The 22,361-nt window shown below is 39.7% G+C and overlaps 1 protein-coding gene across 2 annotated transcripts in view; it reads left to right on the top strand.

Moving 5' to 3' along the window:
- ube2o (ubiquitin-conjugating enzyme E2O) overlaps nucleotides 1-19,077 on the top strand; it is a 39,061-nt gene extending 19,984 nt beyond the window's left edge. The window contains exons 3-23 of one of the 2 annotated variants that reach the window (XM_056370370.1): nucleotides 220-330; nucleotides 1,139-1,236; nucleotides 1,435-1,498; nucleotides 1,889-2,032; nucleotides 2,513-2,622; nucleotides 2,889-3,039; nucleotides 3,340-3,397; nucleotides 4,452-4,614; nucleotides 5,756-5,911; nucleotides 7,298-7,452; nucleotides 7,830-7,942; nucleotides 8,149-8,277; nucleotides 8,913-9,002; nucleotides 9,096-9,420; nucleotides 10,132-10,499; nucleotides 10,649-10,829; nucleotides 11,371-11,507; nucleotides 12,212-12,415; nucleotides 12,965-13,022; nucleotides 14,642-15,479; nucleotides 15,862-19,077. In XM_056370370.1, the coding sequence (XP_056226345.1) occupies nucleotides 220-330; nucleotides 1,139-1,236; nucleotides 1,435-1,498; nucleotides 1,889-2,032; nucleotides 2,513-2,622; nucleotides 2,889-3,039; nucleotides 3,340-3,397; nucleotides 4,452-4,614; nucleotides 5,756-5,911; nucleotides 7,298-7,452; nucleotides 7,830-7,942; nucleotides 8,149-8,277; nucleotides 8,913-9,002; nucleotides 9,096-9,420; nucleotides 10,132-10,499; nucleotides 10,649-10,829; nucleotides 11,371-11,507; nucleotides 12,212-12,415; nucleotides 12,965-13,022; nucleotides 14,642-15,479; nucleotides 15,862-15,889 (3,681 nt within the window). In that variant the 3' untranslated portion in view covers nucleotides 15,890-19,077. Of the gene's footprint in view, nucleotides 1-219; nucleotides 331-1,138; nucleotides 1,237-1,434; nucleotides 1,499-1,888; nucleotides 2,033-2,512; nucleotides 2,623-2,888; nucleotides 3,040-3,339; nucleotides 3,398-4,451; nucleotides 4,615-5,755; nucleotides 5,912-7,297; nucleotides 7,453-7,829; nucleotides 7,943-8,148; nucleotides 8,278-8,912; nucleotides 9,003-9,095; nucleotides 9,421-10,131; nucleotides 10,500-10,648; nucleotides 10,830-11,370; nucleotides 11,508-12,211; nucleotides 12,416-12,964; nucleotides 13,023-14,641 lie in introns of both variants that reach the window. The other variant, XM_056370378.1, reaches the window with a different exon arrangement.
- The last annotated feature ends 3,284 nt before the right edge of the window (nucleotides 19,078-22,361 follow it).

Genomic DNA, 22,361 nt, shown 5'->3' with positions numbered 1-22,361 from the left:
TAAATACAACATTAAACTTAAAAACGACATTTGTTTTGGTTGAAATTCAAGTGTTGTTTTGTTCATAAGTTATCAGACCAGTGATGCTGCTGGACACCACTAAAATTTAAAAGCTTACAAGCAAAACCTGTAGGTTTCCATTGATGAACAGGATATTGTAATGTAGATAATGTAGTGATAGTATGATGACATGCTCAACCTGTCTTCGTTGCATTGCAGGACAACCAGTGCGGTATTGTGACCAACATTGACATCGAGTGTGCAGTGAAACTCGTGGGAACAAACTGTGTTTTGTATCCAGTTAACAGCAAAGACCTGCAGCACATCTGGGTAAGAGAGGAACGTTTTAATTTGCAGTAAATCTGTGGTAGCGCTTTATTTTACACATGTACAATTTCCTATAAGTGATTTCCTATGAAATTTCCTGGAAATAACTGTTATAAAAATCAGTAACAAGTACAGCAATGATTTATTTTACGGGTTCTATATTTTCCATCTAATTTCCTGGAAACTTGTCTCATAATATCCTAAAAATTTGCTGGTTTTACTTGTTAATTATTAAGATATTTTGAAGACATGCCTACACACTTCAGTACTAATTATAAGGGAAAAGTTATAGTTACAGCTGTATTAAGTACCCCCTCATTACGCCGACCAGCCACAACATAAAAACCAGTTTTAGGTCTTGGCTGATTGGTGTAGACCTCCTCTGTCATTAATAATAATCTGATTTTGTTTTTTACAGTCAGTAATGCAGACGACAAACATTGTCTTGCATAGCATGTTGAGCAGTATACGCAAGGAGTGTGTTTCATTGTGTTGTTTAGGAAATTAAATGTTAAGTAATCATGATCAATACACACATGTTCATGTAATTGATTAATCACATGCTAAATTACTGAAACCACCTTCAAAACCTCTGTAACTTTGAATAAAAACTTACCGCAGTCCAAACAGTCTCTAGTGTCTCAGGGACCTAGAGTGAATAATCTGTAGTGACTGTCATTAGAGAGTCGTGTAGAAAAGGACACTGACCTAAACTATTATTTTGTCCCTTCAAAATTACTATGTCTAACATCAAAATTTGATAAAATGATCATGATCATGAACTGATCATTGTCCTGTTCCTGATCTTCAGTCTTTTATGTACGGCGACTACATTGCCTATGACTTCTGGCTGGGGAAAGTGTACGACCTGACTAATCACATCATCCTCAAGCTCTCCAATGGAGCCAGGTAGACTGTGTCTGTGTGTGTGTGTGTGTGTGTGTGTGTGTGTGTGTGTGTGTGTGTGTGTGTGTGTGTTCGTGTGATTATACAGCATGTACTGTGACCATGTGGTAGTCTGTCGCAGTGTCTGCATGCTGGCACACATTCATCACTGCCAAATCCAGTGAATGTCGACCCACTGTCCTCCCCTTTCCCACCCTCCAGGTGCTCCATGAGTGTGGAAGACGGTGCCAAGCTTTACGACGTCTGTCCACATGTCAGTGATTCGGTACGTAGCCACGAGCTCTCATCTGTCACTTCAGGTGTTCGCACTTTCTGAAGTTCTCTGCTGCTGCAAGTTGAACAGAACAGCTGTTAATCGGGGTCAGGTCACTTTTGAAAAAGCTATAGCCAGACAGAAATGAAATGAGTCGTCTGACACTGGCTTATATAGGCTGTAGAAGATTGTTCTACAGGTACAACCTTGCATGATAAAACCCTAAATCATATGCATAATCTCCAAATTAAAATTTTACGGTTTATTTCACTGACTTTTTCCGAAGTTTTATCAAGTGAATTTTGTTTAGTCATACATGTTGAGTATAATGCATCGTTTGTATCGGCATTATGTTTTCTGTTGTTTGTCTTGTTACACTCTTATTACTGTGTTGTTTTTCAGGGTCTGTTCTTCGACGAGGCGTATGGTTTCTACCCAGGGCAGGTCCTGATCGGTCCGGCCAAAGTCTTCTCTAATGTACAGTGGCTGTCAGGGGTCAAACCTGTCCTCAGCAGGAAGTGCAAGTTCAGGGTTGTGGTAGAAGAGGTAAGACGGTGATGATGGCTCTTTCTTTTCCGCATATCACACTTAACATCTGTCAGTTCACACGCACAGAAATAAAAATGCTGCTGTGATAAGAAAGTGCAACCCGTCACTGAATCAAAGTATCATCATTTCCAACTCTGTAGTAGAGTTTTCATTATGAATAATTGCGACTGACTCTAGAAGCAGTTCTTTCTCCAACACAGTACTTTGTTATACAACGCAAAGCAGTTCTTGTTTTAGTAACAGAAACAGGAGAATTAAAATCTCTACCGTGATGACATGATGATGGGATCATTTTACACATATTATATCCACATTTAGAGCTCTGCATGAACGCCTAGGTCACGATTACTTCCCCCATCAAACCTAGCTCTGTGTTGGATGGAGGGAAACATACTATAATCAAAACAACAATAACATTTAATTATGTATCATACATTTTTTCTAAATGGTTCTGTGTTGTCATTGTGCTTTCCTCAGGTAAAGGTGGTTGAACTGAAAGTGACATGGATCACCAAGAGCTACTCCCCAAAAGGCTCCGATAGCGTCTATCCACCTTCCTCCACCATCACACAGGAGAATCTCTGCCGGTCAGTAGGAATATCAATCTGTGTGTCCTTGCACAGATTTATGTATGCCTTCTTATTTAGGATTGCTTTAAATTTTATTTTCTCGCAGCTTTAAGAATTTAAATAATATACTAAATGCGACATCTTGTGTTTTTGCACTGCTCTTCCAAGATATCTGTTTTTAGTTACAGGAAATCAAAGAACTGTGGTCCAAAAAACAGAACACATACAAACTGATCTGTGTTATGTTGCCCACGGTGTAATGTGACTCTCCTGGCTGCGTTTAGGGTGAGACGTCTGGGCTACTACGACCACACCCAGAGGCAGCTGGGAGAGAGAGCCCTCTACGTCTTTCCTGCAAAGGGAGATGCCACACGCATCACCTGTGAAGGACCCGAGGGTGCAGCTGTCCTACCAGAAGACCCTGTGGCCAGAAAGGTGTGGATAAAATGTGTTTATAGATAGATTAATTGTGTTCTTGTATCTGAAGAAGATGTTACCTGTTGACACAGCCTGTTACCCCGCCATGAGCATATTAACACTTAGAATCGCTTGCTTTACACAAGAAGTTAATGAAGAGTAGATGATTATGGTGTCGGGTATATTTTAAGAAAGTCCCTCTTTGAATGTTGGTTACCCCTTTTTATCACAGAGACTCTCAGTACTTGTAAACAGCCAGACATTTTTTGATCATCTTCAGTCTGTCTCTGTGTGTGCCTGTGTGTTTGTTTCCTGCAGCTGAAAAGGATGTTCAGAAAGGATCTGGGGAAGAAGACGGAGAACGCCGACACACAAGGTAGCAAACGGCACACTGCAGAAAACACCAGAGGAACACCCAGTACACACAGACACACTTCTGCTCTCTAATTCTGTCATTGTCTCTCTGTTGCCTCTGTCATGAACTCAACTCTAGACTCTAGATACTGTTGAAGAATTTGACTCAACCAAAAATAGATGTGCAGAAATGTAAAAGTAAGTAGAGTCAGACTACTTATTACATATAAATTGGTATCCACTGACATACTGGCTGCTAGCAAACAAAAAATGCTGAAGATGTGTTTTTGATTTGAGTGCAATCTGTTGACAATAAGTTTATTTTACAGTTGGAAAATCTACTGAAATATAGGTTTTCTTTCTTCAGTCTATGTAGTCTCTGAGAACGCTGCTCCAGTGGTCATCACACAATCATTAGTCAAACACATGAACATTAGTCAGAGCCTTTACCATCTCATCACAATAATGAGACAGAAATGAGAGCAAGTGCAGATGAACTGGGGTTTAAATGAACATTGGATGTGAAACGATGAGCATAAAGAGGGCATAAAATACGTTTTCTCTCAGCACACACACACACACACACACACACACACACACACACACACACACACACACACAAAGCTCTCAATTATTTATTGTGAGTAACATGAGCATTATTTTTTGCTAGCATCCTCTCTAAAGTAGCTGGGAACGAAACATCTCCATGCAAAGTCACTGATTTAAATTTCCTGTGAGACATCAGCCGGTCCTTTTCACAAATGGAGCTCAGCACAGAGGGAACGGACTAATCAGAACTTGTGCTGAAGTGCGGCACACTTCAACAGAAAAATACATTTGCTGCATGATTCAGGAAAATAGAGGATGACTTTGTCTCTCTGGTTAAATGTGAAATGTATTTTACCTTCTAGCTGCATGAACATCAATAATCTGTAAAGGTACTCTACATGATCTCCTCTAAATGATCATGTGTTTTTTACCGTGTACAGTACCGCTTTATTCTCTGCTTTTCCAAGTGTTTCCTCCACGCCTTAAATTGAAATACTAATACATGCTTTTTCACCGTCTCTCACCAGGTGAACACAAATCAGAGCAGACAGACTCATCTCACTCCAACAACAACGGCCCTGTGGTGCCCATCCAGAACCCCCCAGACTCCCAGAGCACCGACGACGCCTTGACTGAACATGGGGAGCAGGACGCTGACGACGAAGCTGCAGAAGACACTGATGACACCAGGTGTGTTGAGATTTCGTTTGCTCCTTGTTTTAAAATTATATCGGTGTGAATGTGTGGAAGTGTGAGAGGCACTTGATGAACAGCCAGTGTCAGCCACTTGTCCGCTTAAAGTTTATTAACATGAGCTTTTGCAACGTATGATGTGATCTGATGCAATAGTGCAGCAACAAAAACTTTATTCGTGAAGATGGAAGGTTGACATTTCTGTCTCTGAGGGATGTTGATTCAAGCCTGGATTTATTTGAGGAGCTGTGTTGGAGTGTATTACCTACAGGGTTCATAGGCTGAATCTAGTGAGTCTCTCAGCGCTGCTGCACAGATTTATCTATTTGAATGTGGCACCTTTGCACTGATTTACTAAAAGTCATGCAGGAATGACAGCTAATTATTCTGCCTGTTACCTTGCAGGTGCACGGTTTCAATCTAATATTAGTCTCTCAATGTCGATTATGCTTTGTTAAATTTAATTTGTATAATTATTGAAGTTGAGCTACTTGCTAATGAAATCCTTCTCATGAGAGTGTTTGTGTGTGATGGAGAGAGAGGGAGACAGACGGTAACATGCGGCACACACTTTAATTAGGTTAATGTTTAATTGTACTTTATCACCTTTACATTACTGAAATGTGGGATTTAGTTAAACAGGACAAGTATTCCTTTAAATATAAGTGATGGGGATATGTTTTGTCAGTTTGGCAGCCAAAGGCTGAAGCTTGGCTGAGAGCCTCGCAACCATTTCTAAAAGTTAAAGTCTGAGCCTGTTCAGCACAAAAAAAAATTACCACAGAGCTGAATCATCGTCTCTTATATATGGCCTCGACAAGAGATTTTATAACTTCAAACTAACAAACTTTTCAGCAAAAATGCCAAATCTTTTTCTTGTAATTTGAAGATGTTACCTTGGGCTCTATATTTTGTGAGGCACATTCCTCACTATTATCTGACAATATATAGAGCAAACAATTCATCAGTTAATCAAGAAAATGATCCACAGATTAATCAGTAATGAAAATAAATGTCAGTTGTTGCATACTTGATATAAAATGACACAAAAAATTTACTTATTCAGTCTAATGATCCTTAACCTGTAGCATGAAAAACATCCTGTGTATGTATTTTTCAATTGTAACTTCGGTTGCAGCTCTCTGACGTCATCGGCAAGCTCCACAGCTTCCTCTCAGAGCGGTGGTCTGGGAACAAACCGTAAGAAGAGCATCCCGCTCTCCATCCGCAACCTGAAGAGGAAGCACAAGAAGAAGAGGACCAAGTTCTCCCGCGAGTTCAAGCCCGGAGACCGGTGGGTGGTTTGTTCTTCATTTCTCTTCAATTTTCTGTCCCTCTTTTGGCCTTTTTTGCTACAATCCATATCACACGTTTTGCTGTTTGATACTTCTCTGTATCCATTCATACAATAATCCTTTATTGGCAAATTGTGTTTCTGTCTGTTGGCAACTTTTCTGTACGTAGCGACTCATCAGTCCACTCTGGTGACTGCATTTCTCAACAGCGATTGATCCAGTGTCTTTTTTAGAAGTCTGGAGAGCAATTTAAGTGTTCTGACATTTGGCAGATCTATAAGGCTGATGGCTTGATGACAATGCTTCCCATAATCCCATACATTTGGTGACCTATCCTGCTGCTGTGTCAGGAAGTTGATGTAAAAATTAGACCAATGACATCATCTGTTACCGACTGTTAAAGCAACCAATAGCTGCTTTGCCTGCAAAAAAAAAAATTGTGTCTGCCTGTCTGTTTGTCCAGGCTCTCTCTTGTTTGTCAAGTGGCTCATGTCTCGATCTGTCTGACAGTGACACCGGAGCTTGGCAACACGCACATCAAGACTTTCAGAGCAGTCTACTGATTGTGTCATTTTTTTCTACCACACACTGTCACACACATCCTCAGCTTACAAAACACAGAATGCACCATGATACTGCAGGTTTTCTACTTTTTGCCATTTAGTCTAGTTTAGAAATTCAAGTTTTCCAAAGCAGAAAGTTTGACGTCACTAGTCTGGGCAGATGGCATGATTCTGTTTTCGCATTAAATGAAAAGATGTTAGACTTTTTCAAACCTGCGCTGCCGTCTTGTTTTTGACTCCTCTGGGCTTGACTGGATGTTATTGCAGATCAGGAATTTTTCATAGTCTCTGATGCAGGGAGATGATGCTGATATTACTCTAAAGAAGGCAGCATTATACTAGAATTTAAATCATAATAGGCTTATGAACCAGTCACGTGTTTATAGTCAACACTTTCACATGATTGCTTTATTTGTGTCAGTGTATCATTAACTTCTTTTAATTACGCCTTTTTTGTGCTGAATAATTTAATCAACAATGAGACTAAGAGGATTTGTGCACTTATCGCATCTCATCATTTCTCAACAAGCGATTTAAAGAGGTGGATGGCAGTGAGGCAGATAGACGCAGCAACATGCCAAGAAGGGAGACGAATGTAGTGGCTGGGTGAAGATAAATGGCTCAGTAGATAAGAAGACTGTATCAGTAGAGGGGAAAATAACAGCAGGAATCACCTATTATAGCTTTCCTTTTGTGATGAGTGAACAGTAGGTGACTACAAGCGAGAAAAGGTCCTTAATATAATAAAAAAGCAAGGTTTTTAAATCGTCGAGCCATCAAACACAATATACAAGTCTCATATGTGTGTGTGTTTTTGTGCAGAGTGGCGGTGGAAGTTGTATCCACAAAGACCACGGCTGATGTAATGTGGAAGGACGGGCGGGTGGAGAAGGGGATCCGATCAAACGACCTCATCCCCATCCAGCACCTCGACAGCCACGAATTTTGTCCCGGGGACTTTGTAGTAGACAAACGACGTAAGGAAAATTTAATGAATTAAATATTTTTCTAAGGATGAATTTGATGATTCGTTGATTTCTTTGTTCCCTTTGACTTTGTAGACGAGTGAAGATGCAGGATGTCAGATTTCTGTCCCTGTGGACTGTGATGAGGTGTTTTTTATATAGGCCACTCTACCACCTAGTACCTACAGTATCTAGGTCATTTGCTGAAAGCGTGCCAAGTTTATGTTTATGTGTGTTAAATTTGGCCAGAAAATACAGAGATTTATTTAAAGGATGCAATGTTACATCCAGTTTCCATTTTCTTCTAGACAAATACATTTTTCTTTGTATTTAGAGCTTTTTCTGGTTTTGCTTGTGAAACTGTGTACGTGTTTGTCTGCTCGCCGCAGCCCAAGCCCTCCAGGACCCAGGGGTGTACGGTGTCATCCAGTCTGGTGATCACAAGGGCAGAACATGTGTCGTCAAGTGGATCAAACTCAACTCCTCAAGTGATGACGTGGAGGTGAGTCAGGAGCACATGACAGCAGTGTTTGTGCTTCAAAGAGAATGAAAACACTTGATGTTTGGGTGTTTGTGAGTGTGTTGGAGAAAGGGAAAAGCTAAAAGAAATTGTCTCTGGTAGCCATAGTAACTTCACTACATATATTCATATACCGTTAGCAGATGGTTTTATTTTGTTGATACCTGGATGTTTTTGTTTTAATCCAGGTTATCGGTATGGAGGAGGATGTCAGCGTCTACGACATTGCAGATCACCCAGATTTTCACTTCCGCACCACTGACATCGTCATCAGGATATGGAACTCAGAGAACGGACAGAACGACTGCGAAAATGAGGTGAGAACAACAACAACAACAACAAAAAAAAAAAATACTAATACTAGTTCTTTCATCTGCCTGTCTTTCTTTCTGTCTTTCATATGCACTGCACTGAAGGTGTTCCTGTATTTAGTCTGACCTCATTGACATTTGAACAAATGTAAGACGCAACATGAAGTCGAATCAACAGTTTCAACACAAACTGAAGATTAAAACCTCATGAAAGTGGACTCTTGTGTTAAACTGCATTAATTTTATCTTGGAGGAACAAATAACCTGGGAACAGAGTGTATACATTTTGATATGAAATTATTGATTAGATTGTCATGAAATTCAATATTGTAGAGGGAGGATTTTTATTCTCTTGCACTTCCCTCAGACCAAGATGTCAAAGTCATGCTCTTATAAGGATAGCCTTTTCTGATATTAATGAAAACATGTTATTTTTAGCATTACTCCAGTTTAGGCTTTAAGAATATTTTATTTAATTTAAGTCATCAGTATATACTTTTCATCCAACAGTATTGTATTGTGGGCTTATTAACATTGCAGCCTTAGTTCTGTTGGTCTTGTTGTCATATAAAGTTTTTGTTTTGTCATATCTTTTCTTGGTTGTTGATAATGGTCGATTCTCTACATCTACCCTCCCTCAGACTTCAGTAGGACAGGTGTCCAGGGTGGATGTGAGCAGCAAAGTAGAGGTGGTGTGGGCAGACAACTCTATGACCATCGTCCTGCCACAGGTAAATATTTCTACCTGATAAAACTCGGTGTAAGTTTTGACATTAGAGGTGAGACGTCTGTTGCTGATGGTCTCCTGATGATCACACACACAGCACCTCTACAACGTGGAATCTGAGATCGAGGAGACGGACTACGACTCCGTGGAGGAGACCAGCAGCGTCCTGTCCACCGAGGAGTGGGAGGATGAGAGCGACAGCTGGGAGACGGATAACGGCCTCACCACTGAGGACGATAGCCACGTCAACAATGCGGATGTCAACGACACTGCGACCCCGACCCCCACACCCACTGGCTCCACGACCTTCATCATCCCCCCACAGGAGGGGATTAAAGCCGGGGTCACCAGCCCCACTAAAGGAGTCCCTGGAGAGGAGGGAGAAGCATCTGTGGCTGTAGCCAGTCCTGCCTCTGGAGGAGGTGAGGATCTTTACTTCCAGCATTTACTGTGTATTATTGTTCATTTCAAGGGTAATAGTGTTAACTCCAACTGCTTAGTGGTAATAAAACATTACAGAGTTGTCTGGATTGCAAGGCCATTTTATTCATCTGGGTTATTACAAGAGAACTCAACACACCTTATATCAAATTGCTTTCAATACAAACAACACTTATTTATAGATATAATGAATAAAATGCAACAACATGTTTATGGTGTGTATTTTGAGTCAGTCCCACATGCACTGTCCTGCTGACATTAATTTTAATTAGTAGACCAAATGTCCTTTAATCCACCGTTGAAAATAGTGTCAACATATGCAATATTTTCTCCTATTTGAGGAATGTTTGCTGAAACATTTGTTTTAGGAAATAAATAATAAATACACATTGTTGATTTGGTCTTTCCATGGGATTTGTTGTCAGTAACAGAGATGGAGCTGCATATTAGCATTTTGTTCAGTCTTGTTCAAGTTGGTTTACAGGTTGCACTGACTGTAGGTTTCCTCAATCACAATGAGTGAAAGTGATCTTGAATTTTAAACAACACGGTAAATAACTTATTTCAGTGATGTTCAACATCAGTTGATGCTTTCACATCACAGACAATGTTCCACCTGTGTCTTGTTTGACATTTCGCTTTAATTATACTTGCAGCAGTTTGTTATATGCTAATTAATTCCGCCCTCTTAGGAACCACTCCAGGAGGCGCAGTCAACGGAGCGGAGAAGACCAGTAAAGATGGTGCCTCTCGGGGCTTCAGGGAGTTGAAGGAGGCCTTGAAGATCCTGGAGAGCCTGAAGAACATGACTGTGGAGCAGCTGTGGACTGGCGGCTCTCCAACCTCTCCAACCTCTGCTGAACCAGCTTCCACGACTAATGTAGCGAGTTCAGTGACGCCCACAGCCCCTGAGAAACCCACCAAGGAGAAACGCTTCCTGGATGACATCAAGAAGCTGCAGGAGAACCTGAGAAAGACGCTGGATAACGTGGCCATCGTGGAGGAGGAGAAGATGGAGGCTGTGGTGGAGGCAGGAGGGAGTGGAGGAGCAGGGACAGAGGTTGGTGTTAAATGGATCTATAACATGGCAGAGTTCATTAATTTTGTGCACAATTTCTCCAGTGCAATCTAAATAAATCAATAAGTGCGACATTGTGACATTTCCTGTCATTAGATTGTGTTTTAACCTGCCGGTGTGTTACTGTTCAGGCGGAGAGAGCTGGAGAGGAAAAGCCCCAACAGGAGCCCCAGACACCAGTTGGTGGACAAGAGTGGCCCAGTGAGTTTCTCAGTGACACACCAGTACTGTGCCAACAGAGTGGTGGCAAGCCTGGCGTCACCTTCACCAGTGCCAAGGGAGAGGTGTTCTCCGTGCTGGAGTGGGCACCAGGTGAGAAATCAGGATTTAATTCCTTGTTTGCTTCTTTTCTTCTCTCTCTGCCTCCTGTTATTCTTTTCCTCTTTTTCGCTCTTTCTCTCCCTCAATACAGCTTTTTCTCTTTTTCTTTGATCCCTCCATTTGTCTCATTTGATTTCTGTTCTGTGTTGTTCGAGCTGATTGAATCAAAGACTTGTTGTAGAGCTGTGAGCACATACTTCAAACATGAGCTCATGTGATAATGGGTCATTGGCACTTCAGATCTCATCGTGGTTTATGTTAATCTCATGTTTTGTGTCGGTTGAGTTTTGGCAAGAGAACCTGTCTTGTGTCCAGTCAGACACCACACAGAAGACACCACATTTCTTCATTAATATGAGTGACAGTAACTGCCTCCCATTTCCATTGTGTAATCATACTCGTCCATGACAGACACGCACACGCATCTTTTAGCTTGATGAGGTCCATGCCCACACAAGCTGGGTTGTATTTGTGTACATTTCTGTTCTTGTATTGCTATTCAATCACCGCTTTTCTTCTCTCTTTGACACAGACACGCACTCATTCAAGAAAATGGAGTTTCAGCCGGCAGAGGCAAAGAAGTTCTTCAGCACAGTGAGGAAGGAAATGGCTCTTCTAGCAACGTCACTGCCAGACGGCATCATGGTCAAAACATTTGAAGATCGCATGGTGGGTTTCTGGTCATAAATATCATGGCAACCTTATCACCTGGAAAAAAAAATTGGCAGCCTTGATACATCTTTGGTGTTAAATCTGCAGAATCACTTTAAGGCCCAAAAACAAGGAACCTGAATTAACAACAACATCAACACATTATTTGTCTTTTCAGAATTTAATGCATCGTTGTTGTTGTTGTTGTTGTTGTTGTTGTTGTTGCTGTTGTTGTTATGAAACTATTGATATGGGCTCAAATAAGGGTAATTTACAATTTTAAGATTGATTGATTGAGTGCAGGGCCAAAATTCATACTTTTAGCTTAAATATTTGTGTGCAAAAATGTTTCCACAGATAAAGGTGATGCATACTCACATACATGAAATAATTTCATACATTATTTTACAGTTCTACAATCTTCTTGATGCTTTTTGAGCCCATATGTGATGAATTGTGAGATCTTTTCTGGACAACAACAGACACACTAGGAGGACAAGGAAGCCCTCATTACAGTTACAATCAGACATTAGTATTTTACAGTGAAAAAGGAAAGTTAGAGATTAAATGTAAGGTCTTGACTGTCATGTACAGTGTTATTCTTTTATCTCACCATATTCCCCATTAACCTCAGTGTAATACAGGAGAGACAATTTGATGTGCACCGCTGACAGCATACACCGAAAAACCTGTCATAAATTTCTTTCCTTTCTCCGACACAGGACCTGTTCTCCGCTCTGATCAAAGGGCCGACTCGTACGCCCTATGAGGACGGTCTGTTCCTGTTTGACATCCAGCTACCCAACATCTACCCAGCTGTACCGCCGCTGTTTCGCTACCTGTCTCAGTGCAGCGGCCGCCTCAATCCCAACCTCTATGACAACGGCAAAGTCTGCGTCAGTCTACTGGGCACCTGGATTGGCAAAGTGAGTGCTGACTTAGGTGATTGACGTAACCTTAGAGATGCAGTAAAAACCCACGTTTTTACAGTAGTGGGAGTAGTTAAAAGAACAATTGTTGAAGTATCACACAGTTTAGACCTGCTTTTTTTTTTTTTTTAACCAGGCTAAAAATAACTGATTGATTCATCTGAAATAAAATATTAATCAATCATGGAAATGATCATTAGTTGCAGCTCTGTTTTGGAGCAATGCTAAGATTTTGATCAGTATGAAGTAACTAGAAACAACAGTGTTTGTTACTGGACATGAATAAATCTGTGTGTTTGGAGCAGAACACATCAGCAGTTCAATTATGCTTCAAGTGTATTTTCAGCTTAAAATGCAGTAGAAAATAAGATTTCATAATTTAGTTTTTCAAAGGCTGTTGCAGGTGCAAGCAACTGCACCTTCTACAGGACAGAATAAACAGGGTTTTTGTCTGTCACCTTTTTTTTTCTTTTTTTTCCTTTTTTTTGTTCAAACTTTCTTTTCTCAAGAATTTGTGCTGATTTGTCTTGATGATATGATCCACAGGGCACTGAGAGGTGGACCAGCAAGTCCAGTCTTCTGCAAGTCCTCATCTCCATACAAGGTTAGTACACACACATACACACCCCACTCTAGTCCCCCTCTCTTATCTGCAGCACATAAATGTTTTATTCATGTGTTCATTTGCTCAGAGCTGCCAGTGCAGTGTCGCACGCAGTCATTCAACCTCATATATCTGTCTCTCTCACAGACATGACACGACTTCCATAAAACTTATCTGTGATCTGGCCTGCCAGTAAGGGTCCAGATTTTAATTCAATTATCACTGTCTCTGATGAGCGTTTAGCCACACAGTGCAGTATTCATTGAAGTGCATGGTCTCCCTCCATCACACAGTGAAATAACCACTCCGACCCTGCTGGTGCTATTGGTTGCCATGGTTTATTTTGTGTTGGCTCACCAAATCTCATTCATCTCAAATGGTGCATGCATTCAATCTAAGTGAACACAAAAAACACCAAAATTAGTTTTTGAGGATTTTAATTTCTTTCCTTCCCAGTTTTGTGTCTCATAGCATCAGTTTGGCTTTTCCAGTTTAATCTGTTTTTATAACATCATAGTCTATATGCATATACATCTATGAAATCTACACAGGCAAGACGAGGCATCTTTATTTATATGGCACATTTTGAACACCATGGCAATTCAAAGCGCTTTGTATAGGCACAGAATGACATTCAAAAATCAGCAATAAAATCAGTTAAGATATTATTTAAATTATAAAAAGGATCAAATGAAATAATGTTACAGTGCAGTTATCGTGCTGTTTCAGTGCAGTTTTAAGTTGTAAGTTGTTCCAAATGCAACAAGGGAAATTAAAGTGCAGTAAAGAAAACAGCTGTTAGATTAATTCACTCCCTCGATGTTCTTATTTAATGCTGTATAGCTCATTATCACAAGCAAATCTGAAATAACACAGGCAAAAAAAAAAGATAGTCAATATAATACAAGTCAAAATGATTCTCATTAATTGTTGAAATGAACAAACATGTTATAATTTACCTACAGCACATAACTATCAAAATGTGGATCATAAAGGAGAAAATCCACCTGCTGCAGAACAACACATCACACGACCTGACACCTGAACCACTGAACACACTGTACAACCAGGAGTAGTCAGAGTTCAGCTGGCATGTGAGCTGAGTTGGATTAAACAGGGATCTAAATTTGGGCATCATTAGCGTAGTGGTGATTGATCTGTAGACTTTAGTCAAGACGTGACGTGTAGTTGGAGAATATCAAGCTTTGCCCAAAACCTTACACGGCTTTTTGACAATTTATGTCCAGGCACAAAATGTCTGTAGTTTACTATGTATTTAACATCAAAACTCAAAAATGATGCTCTAAAAGCCAGTGGATTTTAAATAGAGACAGAATCATAATCTAAGGCAAACCGGCCTTTGAGTGTGTTGTCAGTGTGATGGAAAGACCCCGGACTGCATCTGAAAACAAGTAACGCTCTTAGTTTGGAATTCTTGACACATTGCAGTGTTAGCTTGGCTGCTGGTGTCACAAACTGTATTTACAGTACAAATGAAAGCTTGACTTTTGTCTTTGACTGTTGTCACTGCTGTGGTTTTCAACTTTGCAATTTTTGATGCATTAATCTGCAAGTCTTGATCTCACATTCTGGCATGTACATGTGTATTTCTCCTACAGGCCTTATCCTCGTCAATGAGCCTTACTATAACGAGGCTGGTTTCGACAGTGACCGAGGCCTTCAGGAAGGATACGAGAACAGCCGCTGTTACAATGAGATGGCCTTGATCAAGATGGTCCAGTCTATGACACAGCTTCTGCAGAATCCTGTGGAGGTCTTCAAACAGGAGATCCAGGAGCACTTTGTCTCTAATGGCTGGCGGCTCGTCCACCGTCTGGAGGCGTGGCTTGAGCTGCACGACGCTGCAGAGAGGGGCCAGGCAGCACACATGTCCTGCAGGGCTTCGCACTCAAAAGACCGACCTTCATCAGCAGAGCCTCTGGATGAGCAGCTGCCCCTGGGAGCAGGCCCCGTGGTGGTGGCCCACAGTAGCCCCAGTAAGCCTGGGGAGGAGGGGGTTGCAGGAGCAGGAGTTACCAGTATTATGGAGGAGGAGCTGGAGGATTCAGGGCTGAGTCCCTCCACTACAGCGGCCTCTCAGCAGGAGCTGAGCCAGAACTCAGACTGTGACAGCAGCCAGGGGAACACCTCTCTGGGTGGGGAAAACAGGCCTGGTTCAACAGTCCCTGGCTCTGTAGTCCGCGGCGGGACGTCAGAATCAGGTTCTGCCTCGGTTAGCGGAGGAGGGGTGGCCTCCGCGGGAAACCAGCCAGTGGTGCGACCAAAGAAACGGAGAAAGAGCTACCGGAGTTTCCTCCCAGAGGGCAGCGGCTACCCAGACATCGGCTTTCCGCTCTTCCCGCTCTCCAAGGGTTTTGTGAAGAGCGTCCGAGGTGTGCTGTTGCAGTACCGAGCTGCACTGGCCACCGCTCGCATGCCTGAGCATACAGAGGACAAGTAAGTGCCTCCTCACCGTTCCCCGACACTCCTCTGCACTGCTTCCTGCTCTCTTCCTCCGTCTCTTCTACCTTTTCATCTGCCTCAAGCTGTAGAGGAGGATCCATTACTTGTCTTGGGGAGGGGGCTACAATTTTCAATCTTCTGTACTACTGTTCAGAGCTGCACTGTGCCCCCAGCACTGCCCACATTTTTGTCCTTTACCTCCATCTCTAAGTCTGTACTGCTACTGCTGCCCCAAACTCCACAATGTTCTGCCTTTTTTTTTTTCCCATAATCCCTCTCGATCAAGCCGCTACTGCAGGAGAACTGCATCTTTGATCAGGACAGTGAGCGAGTTCTGATTTAGATGCAACTTGATAATGTCTTTGTTTTCCTTCAGTGTCCCTGCAGATGAGTGTGATGGATAAAGAGGGGTGGAGCTCACATGCGATCGCCCAATTACACAAATGTAGGGGAGCGACCCCGTCACAGAGAAACCCTCATCTTTTCATGGACACAGGTAAAAACACGGAGCTTTTACTGGAGGCAAAGATTCTTTCTCAGCCTCGAAGACATGGACGTTGACTTCAGTGGCAGTGGTGTGGATGCAAAAAGGACTAAATGAGATGAAAAATCAGTGCCATGAACCCTCTTCCCATCCCCCTCATCCACCTAGCCTCCAGCAAGCATCCACCATATAGGTGGGGACTTGCTGGATAACCACTCTGCCATGTCAATCAGCTGGAAAAATGTAAAGCAGACTGGCGATTGGCTGGGTTCCACTGAAAAACTGCAAATCCCAGCTCTCCTGGCTGTTGGGCTAACTGCGGCTATCTGTAGCACTACTGATATTATCGCTGTATCATCCTGCACTACAACAAACGAATGGACAATCTGGTCTGGGAGAGGTGACGTATAAATACACTGACCAGGAGGATTCTTTTTTAAGTAGAAGTCACTGGTTGTACGCTTTCTGCCAAATTTCTCTCTATTCACAAACGCACTCTCAAACACACACGCACACACACACACATACACCCACAAATATTCAAGTAGAACGTACTGAATGTCAGTAAAACTGCCAACCACAACAGCTTCACCACTTTGTCCACTATACTTGCTGGTATTTTCCTTCGCCAATCACTCGCACTGAACCACGCAGCGAACATCGAGTGACAAAGTTTACATACGAATCACCTCTGGAGGTCAGACTGCTGTAGCTGTTTGGTGTGTAGAGAAGCCAGCCAGGCACAGGACGACAGATAGGTGGCTGTATGCGAAGGAGTTTGTGCTCTAGTCAAAGCTTAACACAGCTGCCGCCTCTACATACAAATGTTCCATTCACTTTCTGTAGAATTTAGCAAAGGTGATCACTAGAAATGGAACTCGTGTTTCGATGTGTTTAAGGTTGTTACACTCACAGAGGCAGGACTGTCTCAGAGTGGAGCTTTACCCATGATGTTCCACTTTTCTGTGACAGAGGTGAACCCACATCACTGCAAATGACACAAGTTAAAGAATAAATAGAGGAAAAAAAAAACATACAGCATCCATTCCGTCATCTCATGTCAACATGTTGCCTTACTTGAATTGTTCTTAATGATCTCAGACCATTGTGTTCAGAGCTGCTTGTGTCATGCTTTAGACATTAACCTACACAGACCTAGACACAAACTTAAAACCACTAAAACCCTGTTTGAGTGTTTTCCTCCTTTAAAAGTGCAGATTTCTGATAAGCTTCCCCCTTTTATCAGTTCTTAAACATTAGTCTGTTACTCTGCGGCCATTGCTGTATTCTAAGTTTCCTCTCCAAATTGCATGTGCAGAGTTTAATGACATCAGAATACAAACTGCAGTAAGTGTGATGCTGAAGGTTTGTTGATATTATAATGAATCTGCTTGATTATTATTTTCTGTTATTCCATGTTCTGTTATTCCTGACTTGAGCGTCTTATCCCACGAAGGTGACCGCGGGACCCCACTGACGAGAGGAAATTACACAAATTACAGCACGCAGGCAAAACTTTAGCCAATCTGACTGTTGTCTGTGATATTCTTTTCTCTCTATATATATTGCATACATCACATCTGGATGAAAAAATAAGGGTTTTATTTAAGTTAACACAAAACTCTTGCTTTGCCACAGATTGTGCTGTAATTTACTGTGAAACAAGTGAAACTCACCTTTGGGTCTATTCGTGCTTCCTGGGGAAACCAGAACAGTCTTTGTTTACATCTATTTAAATAACTGCATCCCACCTCTAACATAATGTTCTTTTTTTCCTTTCAGGAAATTATGATTCTTATTGTGATTATTATTATTATTATTATTATTATTATTATTATTATTATTATTATTATTATTATTATGATACAGGTCAGACAAACCCCTTGTGCTTGCTATAATCTGTGAAGTAAGGGAGCCTTGGCTGTCTGGTATTTTACTTGAACAAAGAACCTTGATGCTGAAGAGTGTTTCTGAATGAGAGGGCACACAGTGCCATTGTGAAACTATGAGTGATGGGAGAGGATAAAAACCATGAGCCAAGAGTTGCTGCGTTTAAAAATAAATAAATTTAAAAAAGGATTAAAAAAAAAAAAGAAACACTTGAGGATAAAAGAGGTGAATGAGGGTTATTTTGTTTTGCTTTGTCTTCCATTTCTTTTCTCCTTTCTACTCTTAAAATTGGTATTCCTGTATCAGATGTGGCAATCAGGCATCCATGACATTTTGTCCTCTTCCTAGATTTTACTTCACCATTGTCATTATTTTGCTGCCTTTAATGCTACAGATGGAGGATGTGTTGTCCTCTTGACTGGCTGCTGTAGCATGTAGCCTTGTTTGCTTTACTGTCTCTGTCCCCACACACACGCCGCTGTTTGTAAAATCTCACCTTCACAGTTCTTGAAGGAGTGTGTTTTCAATGCCGAGAGCTCAGCCTGAAGAAAAATAAAAAGTAAAAACCGTGGTTATGGTGTTTCTGAAAGGTCAAACACACAGCTCCACCAAGAATTTAAAGGTGACATTATTGTTCAGCCTTTCATCGTCTTTCTCATTTGTCAACTATCATAGAAACAGAAAATGTGAAACTATCTCGCAAGATCTCGAAGCAAAAATCCAGCAGGATATCAAGCACATGATGCTTTGTACAATTTTCTGTGTATGTGTGTATATTATTGAGATTTAAACCATTATTATTATTATTATTATTATTATTATCATTATTATTATTATTCCTGCGAGAAGTTTGTTTTACAGCCAAAGCATGTAACATGTTGCTTTAAGCCTTTTGATTGGGCTACACACAAGACTTGACTGTACGATGTCTATGTTTCCACAGTGGCCTGTTATTGATATATTAAAAAAAGAACTAATAAAGTTATGATTTGTAGCCTGATTCCCTCTGTACAGATGTCATGACTATATTAAAATATATAAATACATACAGTATATATTTAACACAAACTTGAGTTCTAACAAGTCACGTGGATGCTTGGGGCATATATGTACAAAATGCTGAGTGTGTATTGTACTTATGATTTTTCATTTTTTAATGGTTTACTTTTGTTGAATTAAGACAACTGTATAGTGATGTATTAAACTTTGCAAGCAGTACCATAGAAACACTGTGGCTTTTTTTTTTTTTTTTTGAATCCCAGTTAGCTTTTGTGTAGTCAGCAGCTTTTCTTCAAAGTGATATTAAAGGATAAGGCTGGTGGTAGTCTGTATTTTTCTATTTTCGTTGTCAAAGAATATCACGAAAACGCCAAACCCAGCAAAAAATCGATCCTACTAACAAATACTATCTGTGTAGGCAAAGCATGATATATTTTAAACCTTTGTGCCAAAAATATGAAACTTGCATGAATGAGCCTCACTGTTGTATTCAGCAATATGTTCTTTACAATGAACAATCTTTATTTTAACTCTAATCCCTTGTACACCCTCCTTCTGGAAGTTAGAGTGGGAGCACAAAATTTGTGTTAATCTGCAGCTGAAAACAGTCCCCAACAAATGCCTTTACTGCCTTTAAATTAACATGCAAAAAAATTTAGGGAAATAAACTTTGTTTTTATTTTTTTGTTTTTTTAAAAGTGAATCCATTTATTTGTGACTTGATTTGAAAGATTTATTGTATGTCTGCAGTTGGGATGAATGAGCTTTGAGCTGAGTGCCACAGAAAGTACTGAGAGACAAACTAACACTTTTGGTTTTCATTTGTTGCCAGCAACAAACATACAGGACAATCCCAGGCTCAAGCTGCACAGATTTTACCTCTGATCATGATCAGTATTATAAAATCAATGTGTTCTATTTTTTCTGTCAAAACATCTGGACAGTGCATACAACTGTACAGCAACCCGACATTAAAATCAGGGCAGAAATTTTAATATTTGACACCAGAACAACTCTGCTTTCAGAAAACATCTCTCTGCCAAAAGGCCTAATTTTTTATGATTATAATTAATACTTTTTTTTTGAGTTTATGCATAAAAGTAAAAGTATGCATCTCCTCTCTTCTATCTAAGCCAGGTGCAGTATAATAAAGGAAAATGCTTAGAAAACTTGATTGGGTATTTTTATTGCCTAACCCTAGTTCATTGAATCTACCATGAATATAGGATGCAATGTGCAAACAAATACCTTTATGCATTTTTTTTTTTTGTACTTGAAAATAAGCTAAAATACATTTTTGAGTAAACTGATGATCTTGTGGTTCAGTGTAAGAATTTCAAAAAACGTCATAGTATATGTTATGGAATAAAAACATCATGGTATAGTATGTTATATAAATGTCAAAAAACATCGTGACATATTATGGCATACACATGCCATAGTATAGTATGGCATAAAAATGTAAAAAAACGTCATAGTAAAGTATGACATAAAAATGTCATAGTATAGTATGGCATAAAAATGTTAATTTACATCATGGTATGGTATGTCATAAAAATTTCATTAAACATTATTGTATAATATGGAATAGAAACGTTATAGTGTAGTATGGCATTAAAATGTCAATATACGTCATGGTATGGTATGTTATGAAAATTTAATTGAACATCATTGTATAATATGGAATAGAAACGTTATATTGTAGTATGGCATAAAAATGTCAATAAATTTCATAGTGTAATATGAAACAAGAAAGTCATAGTATAGTATGGAATAAGGATGTCAAATAACGCCATAGTGTAGTATGGCATGAAAATTTTAGTAAACATCTATATATATATATGATGGAATAAAAACGTCATAATATACAAAGACCTAAGATTGTCAATAAATGTCGTAGTACAGTATGTCATAAAAATGTTAATAAACTTCAAAGTATAAAAAGGCATAAAAATGTCAAAAAATGTCAACCATAGTATGGCCTAAAAATTTCAAAGAACGTCATAGTATAGTATGGCATTAAAAAGCTCAAGAAAGGTCATGGTATAGCATGGCATAAAAATGTTTAAAAAAAAGTAATAGTATAGTATGGCAAAAAAATTTGAAAAAACGTCATATTATAGTATGTCATATAAAATAAAATAAAAACGTCATAGTATAGTATGGCATAAAAATTTAAAAGAACGTCATAGTATAGTATGGCATAAAAATGTCAAAAAACGTCATAGTATAGTATGGCATAAAAATTTAAAAGAATAGTATAGTATGGCATAAAAATGTCAAAAATGTCATAGTATATTTTGGCATAAAAATGTCAAGAAAGGGACGTCTTGTGGCGTATTGGTCTAAGCAGGCGCCCCATGTGTATGAAATGAAAAAAAAAAAAAATGTCATAGTTTAGTATGGCGTAAAATGTTAAAAAAAAGTCATAGTATTGTTTGGCATAAAAATTTAAAAGAACGTCATAGTATAGTATGGTATAAATATGTAAAAAAAAAAGTCATAGTAGGCCTATAGCATGGCATAAAAATTTCAAAAAATGTCAAATTATACTTTGGCATAAAAATGTCAAGAAAGGGACGTCTTGTGGCGTAGTGGTCTAAGCAGGCGCCCCATGTGTAGAGGCTACAGTCCTCCCTGCAGTAGGCCCAGTAGGACCAGTCCCAGCCTGGTCAGATGCGTACATGAACTGATGAAGCCTCTTGGATGAGAGGTGAAACGTCTTCCCAGACAAATAATCAAGTCCAGTTGTTTTTTTTTTTTGTTTTTTTTTTCGATTTACAACTCCTTTAGGATAGTATAGTATGGCATAAAAATGTCATAGTATAGTATGGCATAAAAAAGTCAAGAAATGTCATAGTATAGTATGGCATAAAAAAAAAACAAAAACGTCATAGTATAGTATGGCCTAAAAATGTCAAAAACGTCATAGTATAGTATGGCCTAAAAATGTCAAGAAACGTCATAGTATAGTATGGCCTAAAAACGTCATACTATAGTATGCTATAAAAATGTTGAAAGGGACGTCTTGTGGCGTAGTGGTCTAAGCAGGCGCCCCATGTGTAGAGGCTACAATCCTCCCTGCAGTAGGCCCTCGTTCGAGTCCCACATCGGACGGCCCTTACTGCATTTCATTCCCCCTCTCTGCCTCCCCATTTCTTGTCACCTACTGTCCTGTCAAATAAAGGCATAAAAAGCCCAAAAAATCTATACTTGAAAAAAAGAAATGTTATAGTATATTATGGTATGAAAAAAACGTCATAGTATAGTATGTTATAAAAATGTTGAAAAAAAGTCATAGTATAATATGGCATAAAAATGTCAACAAACGTCATAGTATAGTATGGCATAAAAATGTAAAAAACATCATAGTATAGTATGGCATAAAAGTGTTTAAAAAAACGTCATAGTATAGTATGGCATAAAAATGTCAAAAAACGTCATAGTATAGTATGGCATAAAAACGTCATAGTATAGTATGGCATAAAAAAAAAAACGTCATA

This window comes from Seriola aureovittata, chromosome 3, assembly GCF_021018895.1.
Source record: "Seriola aureovittata isolate HTS-2021-v1 ecotype China chromosome 3, ASM2101889v1, whole genome shotgun sequence".
Taxonomy (NCBI): domain Eukaryota; kingdom Metazoa; phylum Chordata; class Actinopteri; order Carangiformes; family Carangidae; genus Seriola; species Seriola aureovittata.
This window is presented reverse-complemented; position numbering and strand designations above follow the sequence as displayed.